The sequence below is a fragment of the Peromyscus eremicus genome, chromosome 6 (assembly GCF_949786415.1).
Source record: "Peromyscus eremicus chromosome 6, PerEre_H2_v1, whole genome shotgun sequence".
In the NCBI taxonomy this organism is placed as follows: Eukaryota; Metazoa; Chordata; class Mammalia; order Rodentia; family Cricetidae; genus Peromyscus; species Peromyscus eremicus.
In genome coordinates, this window is record NC_081421.1 from 101,827,986 (window position 1) to 101,854,096 (window position 26,111).

Genomic DNA, 26,111 nt, shown 5'->3' on the forward strand with positions numbered 1-26,111 from the left:
CTAGCACTGAGAGGACTAGATATATATACTACCAATGGTTGAACATCTCCTTTTCCAGTCCTCCCAAGGGTGGGACACACAGCTTTGATCTGTCAAGTGCCTCCTGATCTGAAGCGGGAGTATGTATGCAGTACAGTCACAAGGTGACCTCCATGTGCACACCAGGTAGAGCTTGGACATGCAACCCACAAATTGCGATGTGCTACCCAGAGCAATAAAGACCCTCTGGGTAAGTGTGTCATGTTGGGAAAGTACCACACCCACCATGTGTTGAAGATGATGGGCAGTTTTCAAAAAGGCACATCCTTGTGCAAGATAGGGAGGTTAGGGCCAGGCAGGTCAAAGGAAATGGCAAGGACCTACTGGATGCCCACATTCCACCATGAGGCCCGTGTCACAAGCAGGAGAATCTGCTGCTCTGCACATGTGGTTCACCCACCTTTGCATAATTTTATAGAGAAGAAAATGTAAGCCTGCCACTCAGATTACTGAATGGAATTTTGATCATCTCTGGCTTGTGTGAACTATCCCTCCTTTTAGTCATGCACATGTACAATTGATTCAGCTAAGCCTAGACTATTGAGAAATCTGTGACCTTCAGGTCAGGACTCACCCAAAAATAGGGGCAGTCTATCAACATGGTCAGAGCTCCAATAAAGGGAACATCAGCCTCGAGAGGGCAAGAGCACTACCACAGGCATTCCTGACAAACACAGTGGGAAACATGCTCCAAAAAAAAAAAAAAAAAAAAAAAATCTCTTTTTGGTAGAGTTTCGTTAGAGGTTGGATGCCTGCTCTCTTTCAAATACCTTGATTTGGGCGCATTCTGTGGTAGCTCTCGATTTAAGACTGGCCTTTGTACTTAGTTAATATTATATATTCCACGTTGTGAAATAAGTTAAACAGTGGAGAAATGGTCTGTTAAAGCAACAGTTGCTTCCCTTCATAAAAGATAATGAACCTAAGTATCAAGAAACAGCCAATGTACAAGTAGAGACCCACAACAGCTTTTATTTTGTAAATATTGAAATGTGTGTCCAGTCAGTCAGTCAGTCAATACAGATTTATCAAAGCCTACTGTGTTGCAAGCAGGATGCTAGTGGGGTACACTGGTAAACAACACCTATCGAGAGGAAAGAGGCTGGTCATGGAAGGGAAAGAGGAGAGGGCACCCTTGGTTTTGTTTTTTAATTAGTTGAGAGCTGGCGTTGGTAATCAAGAATGACCTCTCTGAGGCTGTCTGTGACATTGAAACTGAAATTTGAAGCAAATGCTAAGTCTTCAGCTGACAAAGAGTAATCAAAACCCGTGTGGAAAGGTCCAAGATGAGCCTGGAGAGGCACACTGGCGGTCAGTCGCTGGGAGTGTCAGAAAGGGGACATCACCACCGCGATGCAGAGGCGGAAGTGGGATCCTGGGAAGAAATGACAGAAATGCAGATGCGCTTTCCGCAGGTGCTGTGGGCAGAGTGCTCGGAAATGGAGTTAATGGGACTTGAAAATAATTTGATATGGGAACGGGATTGGGGGGAAATGGAATTTTCTAGTGCTCCTACACTTTCTTGGTCTGTTTCTTTGGGGTCATTTATCATGATTGAAGCAATTTAAACTATTACATTGTTAAACAATTTGTTATTTTTTTATCACTCTGTCCTTCAACACTAGTGTTGATTAATAGAAACCAAGTCAAGCTTATATTCATCATTTAAACATGCTAACAGCCACATTAAAAAGGAAAAAAAAAGAGGTGAACTTGAATGTGAGTTGTATGTTGGCACAGCAAATCTCAGGTCTGACTGACCTCACACATCAGTCTGTAACTACCTGTGGCGACTGCTTGTGTACTGAACAGATCAGAGCCAGCACTAGTGAATGAGTGAGAGAGCCTCTGGGGATGAGGGAGCTGCTGAGGGTAGTGAACCCTAGGAGGTAGGGCTACTCCATCCAGTTCACTGTCCTGCCTCTAGGACATCATTCCTGGAAGAGGGTGAGCACTTGCTAGCTAGTGAATGAGCCAATAAATGCCTAGCAAAGGAAGACTTTCTAAAGCAATCATTTGCGGCTTCAAAACAACCTCTAGTGAGGTGGATCAAAGCTTTCATTTTGAACTAGTAAGACTGAAGTGTCTAGGAGACATCTAAGTGGAGACATCGGGAAAGGAAGAGGGTGAGCCTAAGACTGAGAAGAAAGGGTGGAGAGGGCAGGCAGGGAGCCGTGAACTTGGCACATCCTGACATCAACACCCGAAGGAATCATCAGATCACTGAGAAAGAATGCAAAGTAACCAGAAAGGAAGGGGTTTGGGACACTCCTTCCCAGACACCAAGTCATGACTTCATTTAAGATTTATTTACATTACTTTAAAGCCAAGAGAGATCATTTTTCAATTCTAAGAAATATGACCCCCAGATATGAAGAAGACCAGCTCGCTTATGGATGAGATGGATGTAGACCCCAAAACGCTAAGAGATAGTGTGAAGAATGTAGTTTAAGGTATGGAGACTTGTGGTGACATATTGAGTACCCCAATAAAGCTTACCTGGGGATCAGAGGACAGAGCCAGCCACTAAATTAGACATAGAGGTCAGGCAGTGGTGGCACACACCCTTAATCCTATCATTTGGGAGACGGATCTCTGTGAGTTCAAGGCCACACTGGGAATAGAGCTAGGCATGGTGGCACACACCTTTAATCCCAGCACTTGAGATCTCATGTCTTTGCCTGGGAAAGACACATGCCTTTAAACACAGGAAGTAATATGGCAGGACACAGAAAGGTATACAAGGCATGAGGAAGCAGGAACTCTCTCCTTAGACTGAAGATTTATAGAGGTAAAAACTTGTGGCTGGCCTGTTCTGCTTCTCTGATCTTTCAGCTTTCACCCCAATATCTGGCTCTGGGTTTTTTATTATAAGACCTTTTAAGATTCATGTTACAGAGACTATCAAGGAACATGGGGTTTGTAGAAAGGGCATGACCATTCGTGATTTCTGCTGGTCTGAGTGATGTGAGGGTATGCCCTACAGTAGACAGCGTCTTTCAGAACTAGATCACGATTACATGTGGGATTTCGTCCAAATACCTGGTGTTTGCCCTTTCTTTGTGATGTGGGACTCCACTTCTCCATTTCTCTTAGAAAATAGAATGTCCTAGAAGTACCTTAATATAAATTCATATCTTCATCCAAATGGTTATTAGGTGAATTGAAACAAGCAAAGTAGGCTTTCTCTGCTGGTCTTCCAAAACACAGAGTTGACTGGAATTCTACAGCCTGGACTCTGGCTAAGCAGCTGTGCAACCTTGAATAAGCTGACCCCTCCCTAACGACTCTCCTTCTTATCAACAGAACCTACAAGGTGACTTCTAGTTCTAAAAGTAATTTATGCCCCAGTGGTTATCACTAATTAAGGTTTAATCAATCTCGGTACTTAACTTCAAATTCCATCAGTATGAGAAGCCATCCTGGGGGGAGAGGGGAGGGCAGGGGACCAAGAATGAGTTCCATGTTCACTACTGGGAATGGAGGGAATGTGGAATAAGAAATGGCCTGGCTTCACATGGGAGATTGGAGGTGTCTATATGGAACTGTTAAGAGCAGATGTTTGGAGCCGGGCGGTGGTGGCACACGCCTTTAATCCCAGCACTCGGGAGGCAGAGCCAGGTGGATCTCTGTGAGTTCAAGGCCAGCCTGGGCTACCAAATGAGTTCCAGGAAAGTCGCAAAGCTACACAGGGAAACCCTGTCTCGAAAAACCAAAAAAAAAAAAAAAAAAAAAAAAAAAAAAAAAAAAAAGAGTAGATGTTTGGAATACCAGATAGACCGACCACTCCCCACCTGAGACACAGGCTGAGCCCCAGTCATGTGATGTGGGAGTATGTGACCTATTACTTGTGCACAGTAAATGGCAGGTTTGATTTACAAGATAATATAGAAATGCACTAAAAGGCAAGTAAGTAGATAGTGGGAAGGAGGGAATTTACAGGCAGAGGAGGAAGAAAGACAGAACCCAGGCAAAGTTAGGAAAACAAAAGGTGAGTTCAATGGAATTACCAGATGGGGAGGGGCAGTGGACATCTGCAGGGAAGGGACCGGAGCCAGTCAGACTGGGAGCGGAGGTGGCCTGGCTGCTGACTAGCCTAGCAGGCACCAGGTGGAGGAGGGGCGCAGGAGGGAGGGACTTGGCGAAGGGCAAGGGCAGGCAACACTTAAATAGGGAATGACCCTAGATGGTTAATGCCACCGGTGACCTCCGACGCCCAGGGCAGGAGACCTCCGGAGGAAAAAATATCCTTTGTGTCCCAGGCTGCTCGGGAAAGAGGCACACTGACTGGAAGGGTACGACCACCATGTGCGAGCTGTATTGCAAGCAGGACACCCTGGCGCTGCGGGGGAAGCACATCGGGTAAGGAGCCCTGGCTGGCAGGAAGGGGCAGAGGGCAAACAGCTGGAACCGGGTGGGAGAGACAGAGTGCCACACCCGCGGGCTCTGCCGCGACAGGACTGGCACCTGAGAGCTCCAGCCGGCGCCTTCTGTGGCTCCCCGAGGTGGGTGAGCAAGCTGCTCGAGGTGATAGCTCCTCCGCTCACTGTCCTAGAAGAGGTTACACAGCCGTGGGAAATGTGTGCAGCGGGCGAGACGGTGAGCACGCCTCCATGCTCATCAGCGCTGCAGCTGAACCCAGAAATCCTTTGAATGATGGCTCTGAAAACAAACTCAGTCTGACAACTTTTGTTTAAAGTGAACTTTTTCCATGTGTTTGGTGAGGCAATAGAGGGTTTAAGCAGCTAGTGGAAAAACTTAAATCACCTGTATAAAAAGCAGGGATTTCGTGGGCGCATTATAGCTTCCTCCTAAGCTGTGTCTTCACGTCGATTTCTAAATGCTGTGTTCTCCTGGCATTTGTTTTGTCCGTGTTATGTGTTAATAATATAGCAGTGTATATAAAAGACTGGTCTGAGCTCTGGTCCTAGTTAGGTGTCTTGCTCATCCATCCAAGGCATATTAGTAACATTCCAGGAGCAAAGGAGAATGAGGGATACTGTGTCTGGGTTGGGTTTTTTTGTTGTTGTTGTTTGGTTTGGTTTTGTTTTGTTTGTTTGGTTGGTTTTTTTGAGACAAGGTTTCTCTGTGTAGTTTTTGGTGCCTATTCTGGATCTCGCTCTGTAGACCAGACTGACCTCAAACTCACAAAGACCCACCTGGCTCTGCCTCCCGAGTACTGGGATTAAAGGCGTGTGCCACCATCGCCCGGCTATTGTTTTTAAAGGACAAAACACACTTCATATGAAAGATGACTGTGCCCTAACACAGAGGAAGCAGCTGTCTAAAGTGCATGTGTAGATGGTGCAGTCACCAAGGTCCAGACCAAGGGATAAGGGAAAGAAGCAATGTGTTCCGGGCAGAAATGCTGAGCAGGTTCTAGTACAGAAGCTCCTAGCTTTCACCAGGAAGGTTCTAAAAAGGTTGAGGGGACCAAGACCTCTCACAGTGGCCCAAATTCCTTCCCCAATCACTGATTGCCACCTTTAAAAACTAGATTCCTTTGGAAACAGTTTCTGGGAGGAAATGGCAAAGTTTGTGAAAGGAGGAATGCGGTATGGACTGATGAGATAAGGGAGAATTTTACATAAAGTCTGATAGCCAAGGTGAGACATAACTTTAAAAGGCAGAGTCCTCTGTAGCCTGCAGCTCTCAGGAAGGCCGTTTTCTGTAGGCCTCTTAATTTGAAGATACAAAGTAATTGTTCAGTTTGAACCTCGGGAATTCTTTTTTCTTTTCTTTTTCTTTTTCTTTTTCTTTCTTTTTTTTTTTTTTTAGCTGATTCCTATCAACTAGCCTGGAAGTAGTGGCACATGCCTTTAATCCCAGCAACAATGGGGAGGCAGAGGCAGGTGGATCTCTGAGTTCCAGGCCAGCCTGGTCTACAGAGTGAATTCCAGGACAGCCAGGACTATACAGAGAAACCCTGTCTCAAAACAAACAAAAACAAAAACAAAAACACCAAAACACCTATATAAACTAGGAGATGGGGTATTCCTCTCTGGTGGAATGCTTGTCTAACAGACACAAGTGCTGAATCCTGTCCCTAATGTTGCACAAAATCCTACAGGAACCTGTACCACAGCCGCAAGTCACTTTAAAGTTTGAGGTTACCCACTATTCCCAATAACCAATGCACTTTCTAAACAGTTGCATATCACCCTAATAAATAAGTATTACAAAGTCTCCACAACCCCCCTAGAATATATGCAGAGTTCTTTTCCACATGCAAAAACACCAAAATACAAACAAGTTTTAGGTCTTAAATGTCTATTGAGCCAAGATCAGAAACCTCAGTAACATTTGTGTTTTGTTATATGTTGTGCCATAAATGTTCACAGAAATAACCAAAACTAACAGGGACTTCTGATTTTGCTCACAGAAGCATTCCAGAACAAATGAATTTAAGTATTTAAGATGGGGAAGCCATTTATTTAATCAGGACAAGTGCCACTCAAAATACATGAAAATCCTCTTTGTAGTATTTAACTCTTAAGTTATTTATAGTTAGCTATTAATTTCCTAATTATTTGGAGAAAGAAGAGGGAAATAGGTGTAGGGATTACATGAGATAATATTTATTAAAATATATAGCAGTTTTTGACATATCAGAAACCCTATGTCAACTGTTTTTTCTAATAGAATAAAATTTCCCTAAGAAAAATGAGTTTTAAGTAAGCTGATTGATTCTTACTTAAAAGAGCTGTTGAATTGTGGGCATTTTAACAGAGAATGTAAGCAGTGATACCAACAGTGCAGTAAGATGAGGGATTTCAAGCTAATATAAAATGAAAAAATAATGCGGTCCCCTGGGCTGTTTTCCCCTTTCCTTATAAAACTGTAATTTTCCACTGACGGTTGACCTCCATTGAGAAGGAAAAATGCTGCGTTGTCTGACCAGACCAAAGTATCTGCTTTGCCTACGTCTAGGCCCTCGTGCAAAGTTTTCTTTGCTGCGGATCCCATCAAAATCCTGCGAGCCCAGGGGCAGTACATGTTTGATGAGAAAGGCGAAAGGTACTTGGACTGCATCAACAACGTGGCTCACGGTAAGCATCCTGTGCACGGGGCATTGGAGGAAAGGACTAGAGCCCAGTTCATCTCGGAAAATTTGTGACAGCTACCCCTCTGCTGAGTCGCCCTGAAAGGGAAAAGCTTCAGCAAAATGAGGGGAGAACGGAACCCAACCCCCTCTTCTTTCCCGTCAAAATCCCCCTCTCCTCCCAAGCTCTTAGAACTGTTGACTGTTCCTTTATGTCCTACATTTTAGTGGGACACTGTCACCCAGAAGTGGTCAAAGCCGCGGCGAAACAGATGGAAATACTAAATACGAATTCTCGCTTCCTGCATGACAACATCGTGGAGTACGCCAAGCGCCTTACAGCCACCCTGCCACAGACGCTCTCGGTTTGCTACTTCACAAATTCGGGGTACGTGTCTGGTTTCTGGCGTCCTCACTCCCCCTTTACACCTGTGTACCTTTTCCGTTTGATGTGTGGCATGACACAGATGTTTAGAAAGATTTACGGAAATTCTTGCCACTCACTAAGTGACCTTTATTAGGAGCGGAGCTTTTTTGTGTTGTTTAAGACTCTGAACCTGAGGTTGGGGATTTAGCTCAGTGGTAGAGCGCTTGTGCAAGAGCAAGGCCCTGGGTTCAATCCTCAGCTCCAAAAAGAAAAAAAAAAAAGACTCTGAGCCTAACAGGATCCAGTGACATCATCTTGTCACAAAGTAAAGTGTAATAAAAACATCGGGCTCACATAATCCTTTCAATACATAAATGCAGATTTCAGCCAATAAATTATCCTACTAAACAAGTGATCATTTCATAAGATTTTCTACCGACTTGCTTTCCTACAAAAATGAGCATATTTTCCCAACACAAACACAAGAAAATCCAAGTAACAATACATTCCAACTTTTAAATTCTGTAAGCACAAATGGCTATGTATCTATTCTATGGACAACTATAGAGACATTAGAAAGTGTGGCTTGCACATACATGCCCAAGGATGTGTGAAGCTGGAAGTGTGATGTGGTGTTTGGGGAAAGCTGAATATAGTGTTCCTATTTTCAAAAGTGACAAATGCATTGAATTTGATATTTAGAAAGCTATAATGTCTACTTGTATGATTTTCTGTGACTCATTTTTCCACAAGGTATTTTATAATGAGAGCATCATTATTTTGTCTTATAAAGAACTGAGGAGGTATTTGAGAGTCTCCCGTGTTGTTCTAAATCATTCTTGCCTTTTATAAATATAATATTTAACTTTCATCTCTAGAGGAGGATCCTAGACTATCAAAGAGGGATGGTTCTAAACAGCACTGTCCTTCAAGAACACATGTGATACTGCACAGTTACTGCAAAAAAAAAATAGTCTCAAAATCACACAGGTGCCTGTCTAAATCCTGGCAATATGTCCAATCCACTGTCAATCGTGTTCTGGTTGCTTAGCCTCTCCAAGGCTGTTGCCTCGCCCATAGAAAAGGAGATGGCAATACTTGCCTTGCAGCATTATTGTGAAAATAAACAGAAGCAAACACTTAGCTGATCATAAGCATCCCTTGAGCAATTTCTCTCCACATAAGAACAGTATATTTAGACTCTTGAACTAGGTAGAAAAATGTATGATGTTCATCTTAAAGATAAGGAAACTAATCAAGTATTGAGTCCATGCAACATGGATTGGCAGCCAGGCTAGAGGGTCTTCCATCCCTCCTGAGATAGGGCGACAATGGGGCTTTTCAGTATCCTTAAAGCTACAGTATCCTTAAAGCTAGTCATCGTTGATGCGGCTGTGTGAAGTGGGAAGGTTGGCTGTAATTTTTCTGGGTTTCTTCTATGTGTTTTAGTCCTTAATGGCTGTGACACGTGTTAAAAAGTGACATTGAGAATTTAAGGTGACCAAGATGGACCGGGAAAGAGGACCTCAATTCCACATTATGCATTTCTGAATGTCATCTTACAATTTTTGTAACTAACTCTGAGCCATTCTAAGAAGAGATTGTCACTTTGTCCCTTCTCTGTCTTATCTCAATAGATCCGAAGCCAATGACTTAGCCTTACGCCTGGCGCGGCAGTTCCGAGGCCACCAGGATGTGATCACTCTTGACCAGTAAGTCTTAGGCACAAGGTCTCCAAGGGAGAAGCCCCTTCAGAGCCAGAAGTGTGCCAATCTATACCGAACTTATCTGTACTAAGGCCCTTATGGAAGAGGGCAGATCCATGGAACAGTGTTTTGAAATGACACAATGAGGTGTCGAGTCTAGCTTAAATCCAGAGGCTAACTCACTCTCTCTAAGCTCCTGAAAATGCAGGAGACTTTCCTGCATGTCTTGACAGCTGCAGCCTTGTGGACTTGTAAATCTGGGCTGACATTTGACACAATTGCATCTACTGCTGCCTCTGCATAACTTAATCGTTTCCAAAAGAAAAAAGAAAACCATAATTAATTTCTTAAATCCAAACATTTGCTTCACTGTTGTGATTAACCACTGTACTTAATGTTAAAGGTAGCAATTTATAGCAGATTTAAAACTTTAGTACTTTTCATTTGTTCACAAATACTAATGGTCGCATTACCTCCCCAACATGGATTTGCTCATTTTAAACAAAAAAATTTGACAGCCCTATTTCTAACATTTTCTAAATGACTTTGTCTACCCCCTCACTCCACAAACCCAGAGTGGAACTAAACATGGAACCTCATTTCGTATCATCCTGTAGACTCCTTGATGGGATTATCCATTTTCTATTGCTGCTGCATTTGTTGCTGCAAGCATATGGGTTCAAATAATACAAAATTATTGTGTTACTTCTGTGAGTCAGAAAGCTAAGCTAACTCACTGAGCTGAAATCAGGGTCATCTGGGGGCAATGTGGCTCTTCCACTTACATCTGTGTCTCACGGCTCACAGTCCCAGCCTTCATCTTCAAAGTCACCCATCACCTCACTCAGCCTTTGCTTCTAGCCTCACACCTCCATCTTTGCTCATCATGCTCCTGTCTCCTACTTTTACTTATAGGGCATTTGTGACTATGTGGGCTCCACTCAGATGATCCAGAATAATGCCCTCATTGAGTGGTCCTTAATAGACCTGAAAAATCACCTTTGCCATGAAGCATATTCTTAGATTCTATGTATTAGAACATAAACATACCTGGGGTGGGGCATTTCTCTTTTAAAATTCTCATCCTCCATCACCTATGGACAACTATAATAATGTATTTTGTATATATATGTATATATATATAAATGAGAATTTATATATATAATTTATGAGAATCTAATTAAGCAATATAATGCAAAAATTTTTTTTCCTACTATAATAAAAACAATGTAATAAACATATTATTATGGGAAATGATAATATGTTTAATGTATCTATTTTATGCTATTTGAAATGTTTTACTAGTCCATATTAACTATGTATAATAATGGATTTCATTATGACATTTTCATACCTGTGCATTGTGTTTTCTAATCATATTCACCACCATTGCCCTCTTGTCTACCTCACCCTTCTAGTGACCCCTTTCATCCTCCCAACTAACTCTGCATTCACTTTCACACCTTTTACTTTTTATATCACATAAAACATGTGGTATCTTACATGCATCTACTTTACCAAAGTTACTGTAGGACTGTTTTCATATTTCATCCCACTCAGAATTCTTGAAATATGTTCCATTCCTCTAACTCAATTCTGACCAATAGAAACATAGAGTAAGCTATGTATGGGGTTTTAAATGTTCTTGTAGTTTGGGGTAGCCAACATGTTGTCATTTTAATATGTAATCACCATAAACTATATTGACATGTATTACATTCTTTTTTTCTCACTGAGTATCAAAAATCCAACGTTTGTTTTACACTACAACACATCTCAAATCAGACCAGTGATGCTTGCCAGTGTCCGTGGCTCCAAGCGGGGAGTTGCCGCCATACGGTGTTACGGTGCTGTTTTCACTGTGCAGCACCCCCAATGATAGGCACTGACTACATCTGCTCCCAGCACAAGCGGAGATCCTTCTACTTGGTCCTCCACAGGACATTCTGAGAATTCCTTAGGGATAAATTCCAGAAACAAGATGGCTGGCCAGCAAGGTATAGGAAGGTGCTGTTAATTTGACTGAATGTTTCTATATTTGTCTCCAACGTGGTTGCAACCCCAGACACAGCACGAGAAAGGTCCCCCTCTCTGTAGGTCACCAAACCCAACACTAACCAGCTTTCTGCTTTTTTCTAGTTGTTGCTAATCTAATGGGTATATCATATCTTAATTGGCATTGTTGATTTGAAAATCTTCTCATATAAATTTTATGATTTTATCATCTCTTGGAGATTTCCTTTTCGTATCCTTTACCATTTTTTTCAGTTAGGATTCTCATCCTTTTGTTACTGGTTTGCAGTTTCCTGTACAATCTAGGCCAGGGGATCTCTATTTGGAATTGTCTGTGGATGGGCTTTTAGACTTTTTCTCTCCACATCTGCGGATCACACTTCTGGGCAAGAAATAGAAAGAGAAATACCATTGCCATGTGTGTGTTAAGTGAAAGAAAAGAATTTTGTAGCTACTCAGTCATCTCTCAGAAGATCTAGTGTTTGCCTGATGTCTCCAATCGAGCATCCTTTAGATAGCATCCCAATCAGAAAACCATGTCAATGCTTCCATATAAAATTGTGACACTCCTAGCAGTGAGAGCGGGGGATGTCTCTGACTCTGTGGCCTGATTTGGGGACCCATTCCTCCTGCCAGATTACCTCATCCAACCTTAGTGGACGAGGGGGTGACTGGTCTCACTGCAGCTTGATAAACCATGGCTGGCTGATATCCATGGGATACCCACCTGTATCTGAAGAGAAACAGTGGGAAAGGAGTGGATGGGGTGGAGGGAGGAGGTAAGGGGAGGAGCTGGGAAGAGGGAAGGGAGGGGAAGCTTTGGTTAGGATGTAAAAACAGGAAAATTAAAAGAAGGACACAAGAAGAAGAGGAGAAGGAAGGGGAGGAAGAAAAGGAAAACAAAATATATTTCAGACTTATTAGCCAGGCACGGTGGCACATGCCTGTAGGCCCAACTGAGACAGAAGAATCACTTGAGGCCAGGAGTTCAAGGCCGAGGTCTATGTTTTAAAAATGTAGGCTGGTAAGGTGGCTCAGCAGGCACTTGCTTGGCAAGCCTGACACCCTGAGTCTGGTCCCCTGGACCCACCCGGTAAAAGGAGAGTCCCAACTCCTGCAAGCTGTGCCACGCTGCACATGCGCACACAAGAAATGAATGAATGTTTAAAATGTTTAAGAACATAGAAAACTCAACCAGGCAATGGTGGCGCATGCCTTTAATCCCAGCACTTGGGAGGCAGAGGCAGGTGGATCTCTGATCTACAAAGTGAGTTCCAGAACAGCCAGGACTGTTACACAGGGAAACCTTGTCTCAAAAAAAAAACCAAAACAAAACCAAAAAAGAATGTAGAAAACTCAAATCTCAAGACTGCATGAAGATATAAAAACGTTCAAGTTTAGAGAATCTAATTTAGCAATATAATTCAAAAAATGTTTATTTTTTCCTACTGTAATAAAAACCATTGCCTATGAGGACACATACTGGACTTTTCATGTACTTCATTCATGTATGCGGGGAAATGGACATATCAAATGGCCAGTACTATCGTGACAGACTAGATCTGGCTATACAGTTAAATGTGGCACCGGCATTGAAATTCTCCCCAGATGACTAACACAGGGTGATTATAAACACTGTTTTCATATACTAGAAAAACACCTTTCTTGGAAAAATTTCCATTGCTTTTCTTTTTCATTTCAGTGCTTACCATGGCCACCTGTCATCATTAATTGAGATCAGTCCCTATAAGTTTCAGAAGGGCAAAGATGACAAGAAGGAATTTGTGCACGTGGTAAATATCCCCAAGTCCTGTGATGAGAATGCTGAGGCTAGAATGTCTACTGTCATCCAGCCCAACCCTCAAAGCAGAGCGGAACCAGGGGAAAGAAACGAAGGTCCAGAGCAGTTATGTCACGTGCTGAACTCGGGGCCACACACCGGCAGTATGTGGCTCACAGTGAGAATCGTGGTAGAAAAGTTTAGTGGTAGAATTGGCACATCAGATTTTTAACAGCTGTCGTTTCATTTTTGTGCCTGCTCATCTTCGCTTACTCTTCCGATTACTAGTACTAGATCAACACTCAGAGAGCTAAATGAGTTTCTATGACTGTCATAAAAATAATTTACATAAAGCAGAAGCCAGAGGCCTCAAACCAGACCAATGACTCATTGCAATGAACACTTACAAGCAAAGATGTGTGGACTGAAGGGTTCACTGTGTGACCCTTGTGTCCCACTACATCCATACCGAGACTTTTTGTTTTGCTTTGTTTACTTTTGTTTTTTCATTTTTCCTTTAAAATTTATTTTATTTTGGGGGGGGGAGGTTGCAAGGGCAAAGGGTAGATATGAAGGGACGGGGAAATGAATGGGATCAGGATGCAGGATGTGAAATCCACAAAGAATCAATAAAAAGTTTTTAAAAAAGAATGATAAAATTTTAAAAAATAATTTATATAAATCGTAATTATGTAAATACTGTGAATTGTTATAAAGGTCTAGTACATCAAATAGAGAAGCCAGACAAGTTGTCAAAACAGTGAAATTCATTTCCTATGGTTTGTTAATCAAGGGTCAGTAGACTCTCTGAGAATTCTCACTGCTTTATTTCAAGACCTTAAGGTGGCGCATCTTTAATCCCAGCACTCGGGAGGCAGAGCCAGGCGGATCTCTGTGAGTTCGAGGCCAGCCTGGTCTCCAAAGTGAGTTCCAGGAAAGGTGCAAAGCTACACAGAGAAACCCTGTCTCGAAAAACCAAAAAAAAAAAAAAAAAAAAAAAAAGAATAAGCGCTAAGGCATCCAAGTTTCCTACGAGATCACGGTATGTGATATAATCAATAGTCCGAGTTTTTTTTACATACAGTCATTAGTTCAGTCTCCACTGCTTGTTATTTTTATATGATGTCATTGCACTTCTCAATCTGAATTTGCTTTCTATGTGAATAGGGATAAAGTTTTGATTTAGAGGGTCTGGGATTTCTAAGCTCCAGCTCACAATTCAAAGATGTCAATTCTTCACAGCATTCAGAAACGTACAGAAAGATAAGAGGCACTGGGGGGTGCTTGGGTCAACATGGCCACCTTCCAACATGCCCTGGTGGGGAAATAGATGTTTCCTTGGTTTTCAAGTTTGGTCAAGAGGCAAATAATGAGAAATTGTACCATCTGATGTTCTAGGCACCAAGTCCAGATACTTACAGAGGGAAATACAGAGAGGACCACAAAGATGCAGCCACAGCATACGCAGACGAAGTGAAGAAAATCATTGAAGATGCTCATAGCAACGGAAGGAAGGTGGGCATTGTGGGAAATGCTTTTAAAGTCTTTTATGGAAATAGTTATAATAGTTGGAATTCTCTACAAAGAAGAAAGAGGATTAAATCTAAAATTCCCTTCTGTTCTTTGCTGGTTACATTTTCACTTGGTTTGTGTTTCAACAGTGCACTGTCCTGGTAAATTTTTATTCATCTTAGAAATATAATCACTTACCCTTCCTTCTCCAGTGCTGATGGCCTAACTCTGATCTCTCAGGTACTAGACAGGGTCTCATTCCTAAGGTCAGGCTCTTCCAACTGTGAAGATCATGGGGGAAGCAAAGAGGCAGAGGGGCTTCAGTGTCAGGACCAGTCCAAGCTTTCAGATCCTCGGGGGAGCTGTGGTACTGCCCAGAGCTAGTGGGCTTCCCGGAACCACAGAACTGAGGCTCAGCTCCTCACTAAGCCAAGGCAGAAACAAGGCCTTTCCACCTGGGCCCGGACTTCCCAGACAGCACCGGAGTTCTCAAGAGCAAGAAAAGCATTCATGTTTTCAGACTTTGCCCTGCTGTCCACAGATTCACATTCTATTCTCCACCCACCGCGGGGCTACTTGGGTGCAGATTAAACACAACTTGACATCCCTTGGTTTGTGGCATAGACATGACGATACAAATAGAATCGATTTGCCCTTTCTAGTGAATTAAAATATTTTTGCCTTCATGACAGGAGAGCCATTCTTGTTTCTAGAGTGTCTCTCCCCTCTCCACCCACCCACCCACACACACACACACACTCGTACTTCCACACTCTCATCCCCATCCCTGCTTTGCTTTCAAGGTCCTTGTAACACCTCTGTGCAGATGGGCCCAAAGGTCTACCTACTATAGGAGCTTAGGAGTCTCCTTCCTGTACTTTCAGATGCTAAATAATGCTTTCAAAAAAGTTTTTTTTTTTTCCTCAACAAGAGGATATGAATTCTGCGGCTAATGGGGGGCCTAGGTGATTTTTGGTTTTTTGTTGTGCTTTGGTTTGGGTTTTTGGTTTTGTTTTGTTTTGTTTTTAACATTATCAGTACTATACAGTTTGGGGTTTGATGCCATCGTGTTACCAAGGCTATGAAGAAATAAATAGGGGGCATATACTTTTAAATGTTAGCTGTGCTTGGGAAGTCATGGAAGGTCAGAACAGAGATCTCTGGAGTCAGCAGCCTCATTTTATAGCTAAGATACTGAATAACTCTGAGGTACAGGCTAACCCATGTTCAGGCAGCTGATAAGCAGTCTGGAGGCAGACTTGGTTCTCTGGAGTTCTTTCCTCGTGCCTTTCTTTAGCTTCCTCCTCTTCCTTCGGTGATGGCCACTTTGAACTTCTCCCATGACCTCTGACACACTTCCCCTCTGGTTTCTGTTGAGATGCCCAGCTTTGAAGGAAAGGCTGGTTCAAATCCAGACCTAGAGGTATAGCAATGTAGCCCTGGTGTGGAGCCAGAGGCTGTGAACCCACTCCCTTGGTGCTGGGCTCTAGCCTCAAGCAATCCTATTTTACTGACTTGGGAATGGGCACCAAGCTCATGCCTTTTGATCCTAGATCAGTTTGCAAAAGTTCCTATCCCAGACATCAAAACATTACTTTTACTCAGCATAACCTAACAAAAAGATTGCCTCTTAAGCCAGGCGGTGGTGGTGCACGCCTTTAATCCCAGCACTCGGGAGGCAGAGGCAGGTGGATCTCTGTGAGTTCAAGGCCAGCCTGGACTACAGAGAGAGTTCCAGGACAGGTGCCAAAGCTACACAGAGAAACCCTGTCTCGAAAAAAAAAAAAAGAAAGAAAAAAAAAGATTGCCTCTTAATTATGAAGCCCTCCTCTCATGGCCTCCATTTCCGGTGGTGGCTTTCCTGGCATCCCAGGACTTCATTTAGATCCATGCTCTTCTGCCACAGATAGCTTTTATTTGTAACTAACAGTCTATGTAGCACTCCCCATGGGTCTGTTTCTAGCCATTTTAAACCTACTCGAAGGGCTGGAAAGATGACTCAGCCATCAAGAACACATACTTCTCTTGCAGAGGACCCAAGGACCCAAGTGTGGTTCCCAGCACCAATGTCAGGTGGTTCACAACTACTTATAACTCCATCTCCAGAGGGCTTCGGATTTCCTTGAGCATCTGCACACATGTACATACACATATACACAGAGGCGGGGGTGCACATACATAAAACTAAAGATAAATCTTCTTTACAATAGTGTGTTCTTGGGGCTGGAGAGATGACTCAGCCATTAAGAGCACTTATTCTCGCAAGTCCCAGGTTTGGTTCCCAGCACCTACATGGCAGCTTAAGAACTATCTGTAACTTCAGTTGCAGAGGATCCAATGCCCTCTTCTGGCCTCCTTGGGCACTGCACATACATGGTACATGGACATACATGCATGCAAAACACCCATACACATTAATAAAAATAAACCTTTAAAATAAAAACCTATTGTTTAGGAGGAAACTCTCCCTTTTAGGGGGTAGGAGGGGAGCCTATCTTGTCTAGATTTTGATCCCATCTTCTCTTGTATAGATTGCTGCCTTTATTGCTGAATCCATGCAGAGTTGTGGTGGACAAATTATTCCTCCAGCAGGCTACTTCCAGAAAGTGGCTGAGTATGTACTTGACTTGGGCATCCTTGGTCAAGCTGAGGGCACTGTGGCAAAGTCTACAAGGTCATACTTCCAGATTAGCTGGCAAAAAGCTGCTGCTGACTGCCTGTAGCCTCGAGACTCTAGATGTCCCCTGATCATAACCAAGATCCAGCAAGTATAGAGTTTAACATGGTCCACTGTCCAGAACTCTATATACTCAAGCTCCTGCAGGGCATCCTGTCTCATTGGCCCATACCTTACACCTTGCTAATTAGTAAACACGTGAAGATTAACCCTGGTAAGAGCCACTTGTCCAAATCTCTTTCCAAGTGAAATGTTGCAGTACAGCTTACTTTAAGTAGCATACATCCAGGTAGTATGGGATAAATCTCATCTAGAAATCATGTGATTACCCTATAATGTCTCTCCAAGGTTTTGAGTCCTAGAATATTTTTAACACAGACAGAGGCTTTGGGTTAACACTTCTCTGTCTTCAATAGTCTCCTTGGGCAGTTCTGGGGACACTCGATGGTCTGAGGGCATCAACATAGATCTTTGCTTTTTAGACATGTTCGCAGAGCAGGGGGCGTGTTCATTGCTGACGAAGTTCAAGTAGGCTTTGGCAGAATTGGGAAGCATTTCTGGAGCTTTCAAATGCATGGTGAAGACTTCGTTCCAGACATTGTCACCATGGGGAAACCAATGGGCAATGGTCACCCCATGTCCTGTGTGGTGACAACCAAAGAAATTGCAGAAGCCTTCAGCAGCTCTGGCATGGAGTATTTTAACACAGTAAGTTTGGGTTCACAGCTCTAATTCTAAGAGGGGAAAATCTTGCATATTCTTAGACTTTTTTCCAACACAATAAAGAAAAGTGCTCCATGTTACCCTAAACCACTCTAATATTCTTGTCAAACTTCATCCAAACCAGACTTTATTCCCCTTGTATTCTTTCCTTGTGCATTTCCTCTTCCGATAACATTCTTGTTAGGTTTCTGGTTACAGACCGCTATCCTGCTAATCTTCGGTGCTTTATTAACATACAATGTGATCTTTGTGTCATATTGAAATTTCCTGAACACTTTGAAATCCTTTAGATGATTTGTTACCGTGAATGTTAGTCAACCCTCATAAGAAATGCTCAGTGTTGACCTTTGGAAAGCTTTATTTCTGTGGCTTTATTCCTCCAAAGTAAGAAGCTTTAGGCTTGGAAGAGTCACTGTAGTATGCACAGCACCAACTGTTATAGCCAAAGCAAGCAGCCAATCATAGAAAGAGTTTGTTTTTCAGAGGAAATAGTGCTTAGCTGTTTTCTTTCAGATCTTTAAAGACAGACACACTGATTCACCTTACAGAACCACACTTTGGAATCTTTAATTCACAATCTAACACTTTCTGTTGTTATTTGGATGAACCAATGGATCCCTTATAATCTCTCACACTAGATACACATCCTGGAGAATATAACCACGAGTGAATTTCCACTCAATCCCAATGAATAAAATCATTCTGTCTTCTAAGCCTGAGAGGTTAGTATTACAAAAGAAAATTCAGTTAAAATTTTTACATATACAGTAAGCATTCTTGCCTTTAATAATAATAGACACCTTTGTGGGGACTGCTGAAGGCATTAAAATTGGTTTTGTTTTTCAGACGTATGTTGAATGAATGCCAAATTTCTCATGAATGAAGCAATACCACTAATTCCATTGTTGTTTTCTCATCTTTGTAGTATGGAGGGAATCCGGTGTCCTGTGCGGTTGGGTTGGCTGTGCTGGATGTAATTGAGAATGAAAACCTTCAAGGAAACGCTATCAAAGTGGGGAACTACCTCACTAAGTTACTGAACGAACAGAAGGCTAAACACCCAATGATAGGGGACATCAGGTCTGTTGACTGACCATCATGCACTCATTTGTTTTTCCATAACAATCTTGTAAACTTGAAAAGTTGAATGAAAGTATATGATACACTGAGAAACAGAGAAAGCAAAGATTGGTCCTAATCCGGGACTTGGGAACCACCCTGGTAACATTTGGGTACATATCTTTCCTAATATTTATAGGTTTTCTTTTCTGTAAAATTAGGATTTTTTTTTAAGTTAGGATAATTTTAAGCCCAAGAGATGAAAGGAAGGAAGATAAGATGACTCTGAATGGTCTGTGAATAAGGTGGAAAATGCTATCTCCATTGCTGGGTGTTTGTCATAGATCATTATAAAAACTTGCAATCGTGAATACCCTGAGAAGTGAAATGGTGGCAAGTGTTGTTTGAGGACCAGGGAGATTGCTCAGAAGGTGAAGAGTTTGCTGTATAAGCTCAGGGACCCAAATTAGTCCCCAGAACCTACAAAACAAAGCCAGATGTGTTGGTGCTCACCTGTAATCACAGCACTCACAGCCTATCCTAATCAGCAAGTTTCAGGCCCTGTGTCAAGAGGGCTAGGCCCTGCCTAACACCACTGAGGTTGGCCTCTGCCCACCATGGGCACATGCACACACGTGTCTATGCACACCTACATTCCCTACACATACATACATGCATGCATATAAACACAAAATTGTTTAAAGTATGATTCTCTTATAAAATCAAGTGAGGTGTGTGGTTGATATATTGTGCACCCTAATAAAGCTTTCCTGAGAGATCAGAGGAATAGAACAAGCCACAGCCAGCCTTACCTCACCAACTCCTCAGCTGATCCTGTTTCCACGAATCCTCAGACTGAAAGCCTTTGAGTTCTCACCCCTGAGGGTCTCAGTTGAACTGCTCTAAAAAGCTCCTAGTTCCTGGTCTTCACGCCTTATATACCTTTCTGCTTCCTGCCCTCACGTCTTGGGATTAAAAGCGTGTGTTCTTCCCAAGCAAAGACATGATATCTCAAGTGCTGGGATTAAAGGCATGTGTCACCATGCTTGGCTCTGTTCCCAGTGTGGCCTTGAACTCAGAGATCCAGACGAATCTCTGCCTCCCGAGTGATAGGATTAAAGACATGTGTGCCACCACTGTCTGGCCTCTATGTCTAATCCAGTGGCTGTTCTGTTCTCTGATCCCCAGGGAAGTTTATCAGGGTGTACACTATATCAACACAGAGGTGAGAGATCTCTGATGACAAAACATGTTTTGAACATGAACTGTGACACTGGAGGTGTCTTGAGTTTAAAGTCAGTTGCATTTCCACTTAAACGATGTCACACTCAGCTCAGCATTAGTCACTTGGTGACAGTGCGGGGCTCAGAGAGTACATATGGACTCTTTTTCCTCTTCTTCAGGGGTGTTGGCCTTTTTATTGGCATTGATTTGGTGAAGGACCATGAGAAAAGGACGCCTGCAACAGCCGAAGCCCAGCACATCATCTACAAGTAAATTCATCGCATCTCTTTGCTGTCTTGGCCCCTTGAGCACTTGATTTACTTCCTTTCATCTCTCTGGAAAAGGAGACCCTAAGACTCAGTTAAACCTGGGCCTTTTACAGTGGAGATTCATGAATGCACTGTGTGCTCACGGCCCTTCATCCCCCCCCCTGCACGTGCTCACGGCCCTTCATCCCCCCCCCTGCACGTGCTCACGGCCCTTCATCCCCCCCACTGCACGTGCTCACGGCCCTTCATCCCCCCCACTGCATGCGCTCATGGCCCTTCATCCCCCACTGCACGCGCTCACGGCCCTTCATCCCCCCCTGCACGCGCTCATGGCCCTTCATCCCCCTGCACGCGCTCACGGCCCTTCATCCCCCCCCCTGCACGTGCTCACGGCCCTTCATCCCCCTGCACGTGCTCACGGCCCTTCATCCCCCTGCACGTGCTCACGGCCCTTCATCCCCCCTGCACGTGCTCACGGCCCTTCATCCCCCCTGCACGTGCTCACGGCCCTTCATCCCCCACTGCACGTGCTCACGGCCCTTCATCCCCACTGCACGTGCTCACGGCTCTTCGTCCTCCCTGCACGTGCTCACGGCCCTTCATCCCCCGCCCCTGCACGTGCTCACGGCCCTTCATCCCCCGCCCCTGCACGTGCTCACGGCCCTTCATCCCCCCCCTGCACGTGCTCACGGCCCTTCATCCCCCTGCACGTGCTCACGGCCCTTCATCCCCCCTGCACGTGCTCACGGCCCTTCATCCCCCTGCACGTGCTCACGGCCCTTCATCCCCCCTGCACGTGCTCACGGCCCTTCATCCCCCACTGCACGTGCTCACGGCTCTTCGTCCTCCCTGCACGTGCTCACGGCCCTTCGTCCTCCCTGCACGTGCTCACGGCCCTTCATCCCCCGCCCCTGCACGTGCTCACGGCCCTTCATCCCCCGCCCCTGCACGTGCTCACGGCCCTTCATCCCCCGCCCCTGCACGTGCTCACGGCCCTTCATCCCCCCCTGCACGTGCTCACGGCCCTTCATCCCCCTGCACGTGCTCACGGCCCTTCATCCCCCCCCTGCACGTGCTCACGGCCCTTCATCCCCCCCCTGCACGTGCTCACGGCCCTTCATCCCCCCCCTGCACGTGCTCACGGCCCTTCATCCCCCCCCTGCACGTGCTCACGGCCCTTCATCCCCCTGCACGTGCTCACGGCCCTTCATCCCCCTGCACGTGCTCACGGCCCTTCATCCCCCTGCACGTGCTCACGGCCCTTCATCCCCCCTGCACGTGCTCACGACCCTTCATCCCCCCCCCTGCATGTGCTCACGGCCCTTCATCCCCCCCCCCGCACGTGCTCACGGCCCTTCATCCCCCCCTGCACGTGCTCACAGCCCTTCATCCCCCCTGCACGTGCTCACGACCCTTCATCCCCCCCCCCCTGCACGTGCTCACGGCCCTTCATCCCCCCCACTGCACGTGCTCACGGCCCTTCATCCCCCCCCTGCACGTGCTCACGGTTCTTCATCCCCCTGCACGTGCTCACGGCTCTTCATCCCCCGCCCCTGCACGTGCTCACGGCTCTTCGTCCTCCCTGCACGTGCTCACGGCCCTTCATTTCCTGCACTGACTAGGATGAAGGAAAAAGGAGTTCTTCTCAGTGCCGATGGCCCTCACAGGAACGTGCTCAAAATAAAACCGCCCATGTGCTTCACAGAGGAAGACGCAAAGTTCATGGTGGACCACCTTGATGGCATTTTAACAGGTTGGTTACCATCTTAAAGATGCCTCCCTTCTCTCTCAAGCTCTGCAGTGCCCTTCCCTGGCCTCCTGTTCATCAGGGAAAAAATAAATGGATAACTTCCTCTTCAAACTAGAACCAGATAGCTGCAAAAATAATCTATTGTAGACTCTTAATTAAATCAAAATTTTCCGTTTATATTCACACAAATCCAAATGTTAGTTTCCAGTAAATTAGCACATTGCTGCTGTTGCTTGTTTGGTTAGTTGGGGAAGGGTGTTTGTTGTTTGTTTGCTTTTTAGACAAGGGCTTGCTGTGTAGCCCAGGCTAGCCTTAGAATTAGGATCTTCCTGCCTCAGCCTTGTGAATGCTGGGGTTACCATCGCGCTCCGCGCTCACCTTCTTTTGTCAACCATTTCTCTTTCCTGTAGACAATAAGCAGGGCTTTTCCAGCTGTGTGTCTGCACTGGGCCTCCCTCCACTAACACTGTGTAGTTTCAGCATTGAACCGTTAGGATGATGAGTGTCAGCCTGCTTTGGTAGTGTATGTTCACAAGCCTAGCTAATGTTCAGGCGACAAGACGTGAGGACAAGGGGCTCAAGGTCAGCCTGGACTGTTCATTCATATTATTCATAACAGAAAGTAAATTACTTCAATTATATATCAACTGCATTGGAGAGGAAGCAAGCACTATAAAACAGTGTTGAAATCATAGACTACCATAATAGTAGCCCATTTTCATTGTTGTTTAGTTTTATTCATATTATATAGATATGTATTCAGCCTCTCTGCTCAGTTCCCAACTGTTGGGGTTAAAATACAATGAGAAGTCACAAGTCAACACATCATAGATCATTGATGTTTGGAAACTTCTACCTCAGCCTGGTGTTCCTAGTAGGGTCTCTCCTTGAACTCAGAGAACATGCTGATGCCCAAACCTGTTGAATATCCTCACAAACTGATGTGCCTTGTTCACCAGGTCTGAGCCTGCTCAGACTGAACTGAATGATACTATTAGCAGCCCAGAAGAATTTGACTATGTTAACCAGACACGGATAAAACAGGCTCAGTGCCGTGAACAAATTACCAGTGAAAAACAAAAGTCAAAATATAAACTAGAGCTGGAGAGATGGCTGAGCTGTTAAGAGTGCTAACTGTTCTATTAAAGGACCAGGGTTCGATTCCCAGCACCCAGACAGTGGCTTACAACCTTCTGTAACTCCACTTCCAAGAGATTCATCACCCTCTGACTTCTAAGGGCACCGGGCACACACTTGGTGCACAAACATACATGGAAGCAAGACACCAATACACATAAACTAACAGTAATAAAAGAATTTTGAAAAAATGCAAGCCAACAATTCTAATAGTAATATTTGTTAAGTGCATTACATTGCCTCTCTAGTCCTTCCTTATTAAGGATATTCTTATACAATATTTTTTTTCAATTATGTTGGTCAAACTCTCTATCTTCTTTTAGCTTTAGAAGTCACAGAAACCAAGAGTGACCATGTGATCTCTGAGAATACAGTTTGCAGTACAAAGGTAAGAGGTAGCTACTTTGCTTTTAGGGGAAAGCTTCAAGCGTTGGGGGTTATGGGATAGCTTTGTTTAATATACAGTGACCAATAGAACAAAAGCAGCCTGTGCTAAGGTTGGATTATCTTTGCAATTTTGAGTGCACAATTAAGTTCCCATAGCCTATGATGTATCATTTGCAAGAAATGAAACCAAATAACCGTTCTCACTGGTTTATTCTCATACAGAATCAATATATAAAAACCAAGGGCCTTTCTCTTCTGGCCTATAGAGACAGCTGTCAAATGTGGGGAGAAACTAACAAATGGTCTGCGCTTTCTCATGGTGGCTCAGAAAGCCACCTGCAATCACCTGGTTCTCACAATGCTCTTCAGTTCCCACAATCCTCTTCACCATCTACATATGCCTTAGCAGCCAGGTTATGAAACACTGAAAACTGGTTCTGAATGAGCTAAGGAGGAAGCTTCCGCAGCAGCCGGGAGCCCGGGGAATCACTGGCACTGGGTGGCCTAGTTTCTGCCCTTGGTGCATTTCCAGCAGAGAGGGCTTTTCCATTTTCTTCCTGAGCTGCCCATGAGAAAGAACAGAAAGAGCACCCAGGCCTGGAAACAGAAAAGCAAAACCTTGAGAGGTTTTGTTGCATAATCTATTATTTGTTTCTAGCTCAGATGCTAAGGGAACATTCAGTGCCCAGAGCCTGCCTGTGCACCCAGTGCAGTCAGCAAAGTCCTTTTCATGGTTAAAAAAACATCGGGGTGTTTGAATGAGAGCAAATGATTTCCAACAAGACACCCTCTGTCTCTTCACACAGCACAAACCAGTCATGGGGACCCATTATTATTGAAAGGGCAGGAGTAGTTTATCAAATCTAGGTCAAAATAACAGCTGCTTAAATGGAATCACTCGGCGCTGACTGGCCAGGATCTTGAAAAAACAAGAGTTTGCAGTAGGGAATTGCACCCTGAAGCTAGTCGAGTTATTGCACATGCATAAAAGTTTGCCCTGGAATCTCAGAATTGATGTTGACATCACCTTTCAAATGCCTGGTATTTTCTTGGGGTGGGGGGTCCTGTTAAATCATCCTAAAGAGGTTGGGTAATAGCAGAGGTGGACATCACGGGAGTTTTGTGGTCCTGTCTTGCAGGTGCCTAAGGAAGTCCACGTGGAATTGCCCAACCAGAGCGCCACCGAGTCCAGAGAAAACCACAGCAAGAGGAGAAATGGTGTGTGCTCAGAAGAGCAAACACGGCTCAGCAAAAGACTCAAGACATGAAAGATGAACGTTAAACAGCAGATAACTACCCATGGATAAAGAGCAAGCGGATGCCTCTCACCTCTTAGTCATCCTGTGAATTCGAATTTTCAATCTGCCTAATTTGTACATTAAAAGATAGATTAGTAATATCAATAAACAAAGTGATAAGCTATATCAACATTATCAATTCAACCTCTGGCCTGTTAATTCCTTACGTGCCATTCTGAAGTATTTATTCTACTAAAACTGAGTTTTCAAATGCAAAACTCAGCTGGATGCTTTACTTCTCGTGTTTTAATGTTTGGAATTAGAGAAATGAGTGGGAAATTAGAGAAATGAGTGAAGTCAATTCCGTCACTTCAGAGAATTAGTACATTAAAGTATTTTAATGAGAAACAGTCTAAATTGGCTAATATATAAAGTATATGGACTTTAATAAAATAAAAGATGATATAAACAAAAATGATACTATAAAATGCAGAGAGCAGTATGGATTAGAGTGGTGAAATCTACGTCATTCCAAAGGGAATCACAGAGCACAGAACCGCAGTTGCCAAGAAACCTGGTCACTTGCCATCCTGTGGGAACTGAAATGGAACATGTGTACACACATGTGCACGAGGATGTTTCTAGAACCGCCTCAGCAGCCAAAGCCCAGCTTTCAAAGTTGAGAACTTCAGTCCTGGCTACTCACAGGCCATGCCACCTCAACCAAGTTGCTCACCTGGCAGGTGGAAAATGAACTCATCTTCCCCAAGTTCATCATCACCTGCACTCCATGTTTCCTAAGTTAGTTTTGGTTGACCTGTATCTCTCCATTGCCTTCCCAATAGTTATTAAACTTGCTGGCTTGTGTCTTACTCCATAAAGAGACTGTAATTTTTCTATGCCTGTTTACTGGTAACTGGGAGGGATGTCTTCATGGGAATATGAGCCTTTTCTTTGGATGATAAGATTTTATGGGACTCCTTGCCTATGAGTTGGTTGAGCACATGGAAGCCCTTGGATTGTTATGCTGAGGGTCCTTTTTGTTGTTGTTTTTTTTAAGGCAAACTTATGAACCATGTCTATTCCTAATGGAACAAAACACTGGTCCTTATGGGATATAGAGGGCCTATGTAGTCAGCTTTCCCCCAGGTGGCTGATTGGCCTCTTTAAGGAACAATGTTATATCAG

General features: G+C 44.1%; 1 protein-coding gene across 2 annotated transcripts; it reads left to right on the forward strand.

Moving 5' to 3' along the window:
* The first annotated feature begins 4,345 nt into the window (after nt 1-4,345).
* On the forward strand, nt 4,346-25,041 carry Etnppl (ethanolamine-phosphate phospho-lyase). Of its 2 annotated transcripts, none has more exons than XM_059265014.1 (13): nt 4,346-4,401; nt 6,970-7,088; nt 7,310-7,469; nt 9,086-9,160; nt 12,870-12,960; nt 14,346-14,462; nt 16,991-17,073; nt 17,619-17,844; nt 18,785-18,939; nt 20,322-20,411; nt 22,034-22,164; nt 23,622-23,686; nt 24,825-25,041. In XM_059265014.1, exons 1-13 carry the CDS (start codon nt 4,346-4,348, stop codon nt 24,951-24,953), a joined length of 1,497 nt encoding a protein of 498 aa, XP_059120997.1. In that variant the 3' UTR covers nt 24,954-25,041. The 2 variants fall into 2 exon arrangements, with proteins under 2 accessions (XP_059120997.1, XP_059120998.1); XM_059265015.1 differs by having other exon boundaries at nt 7,328-7,469.
* Nucleotides 25,042-26,111: the final 1,070 nt, after the last annotated feature.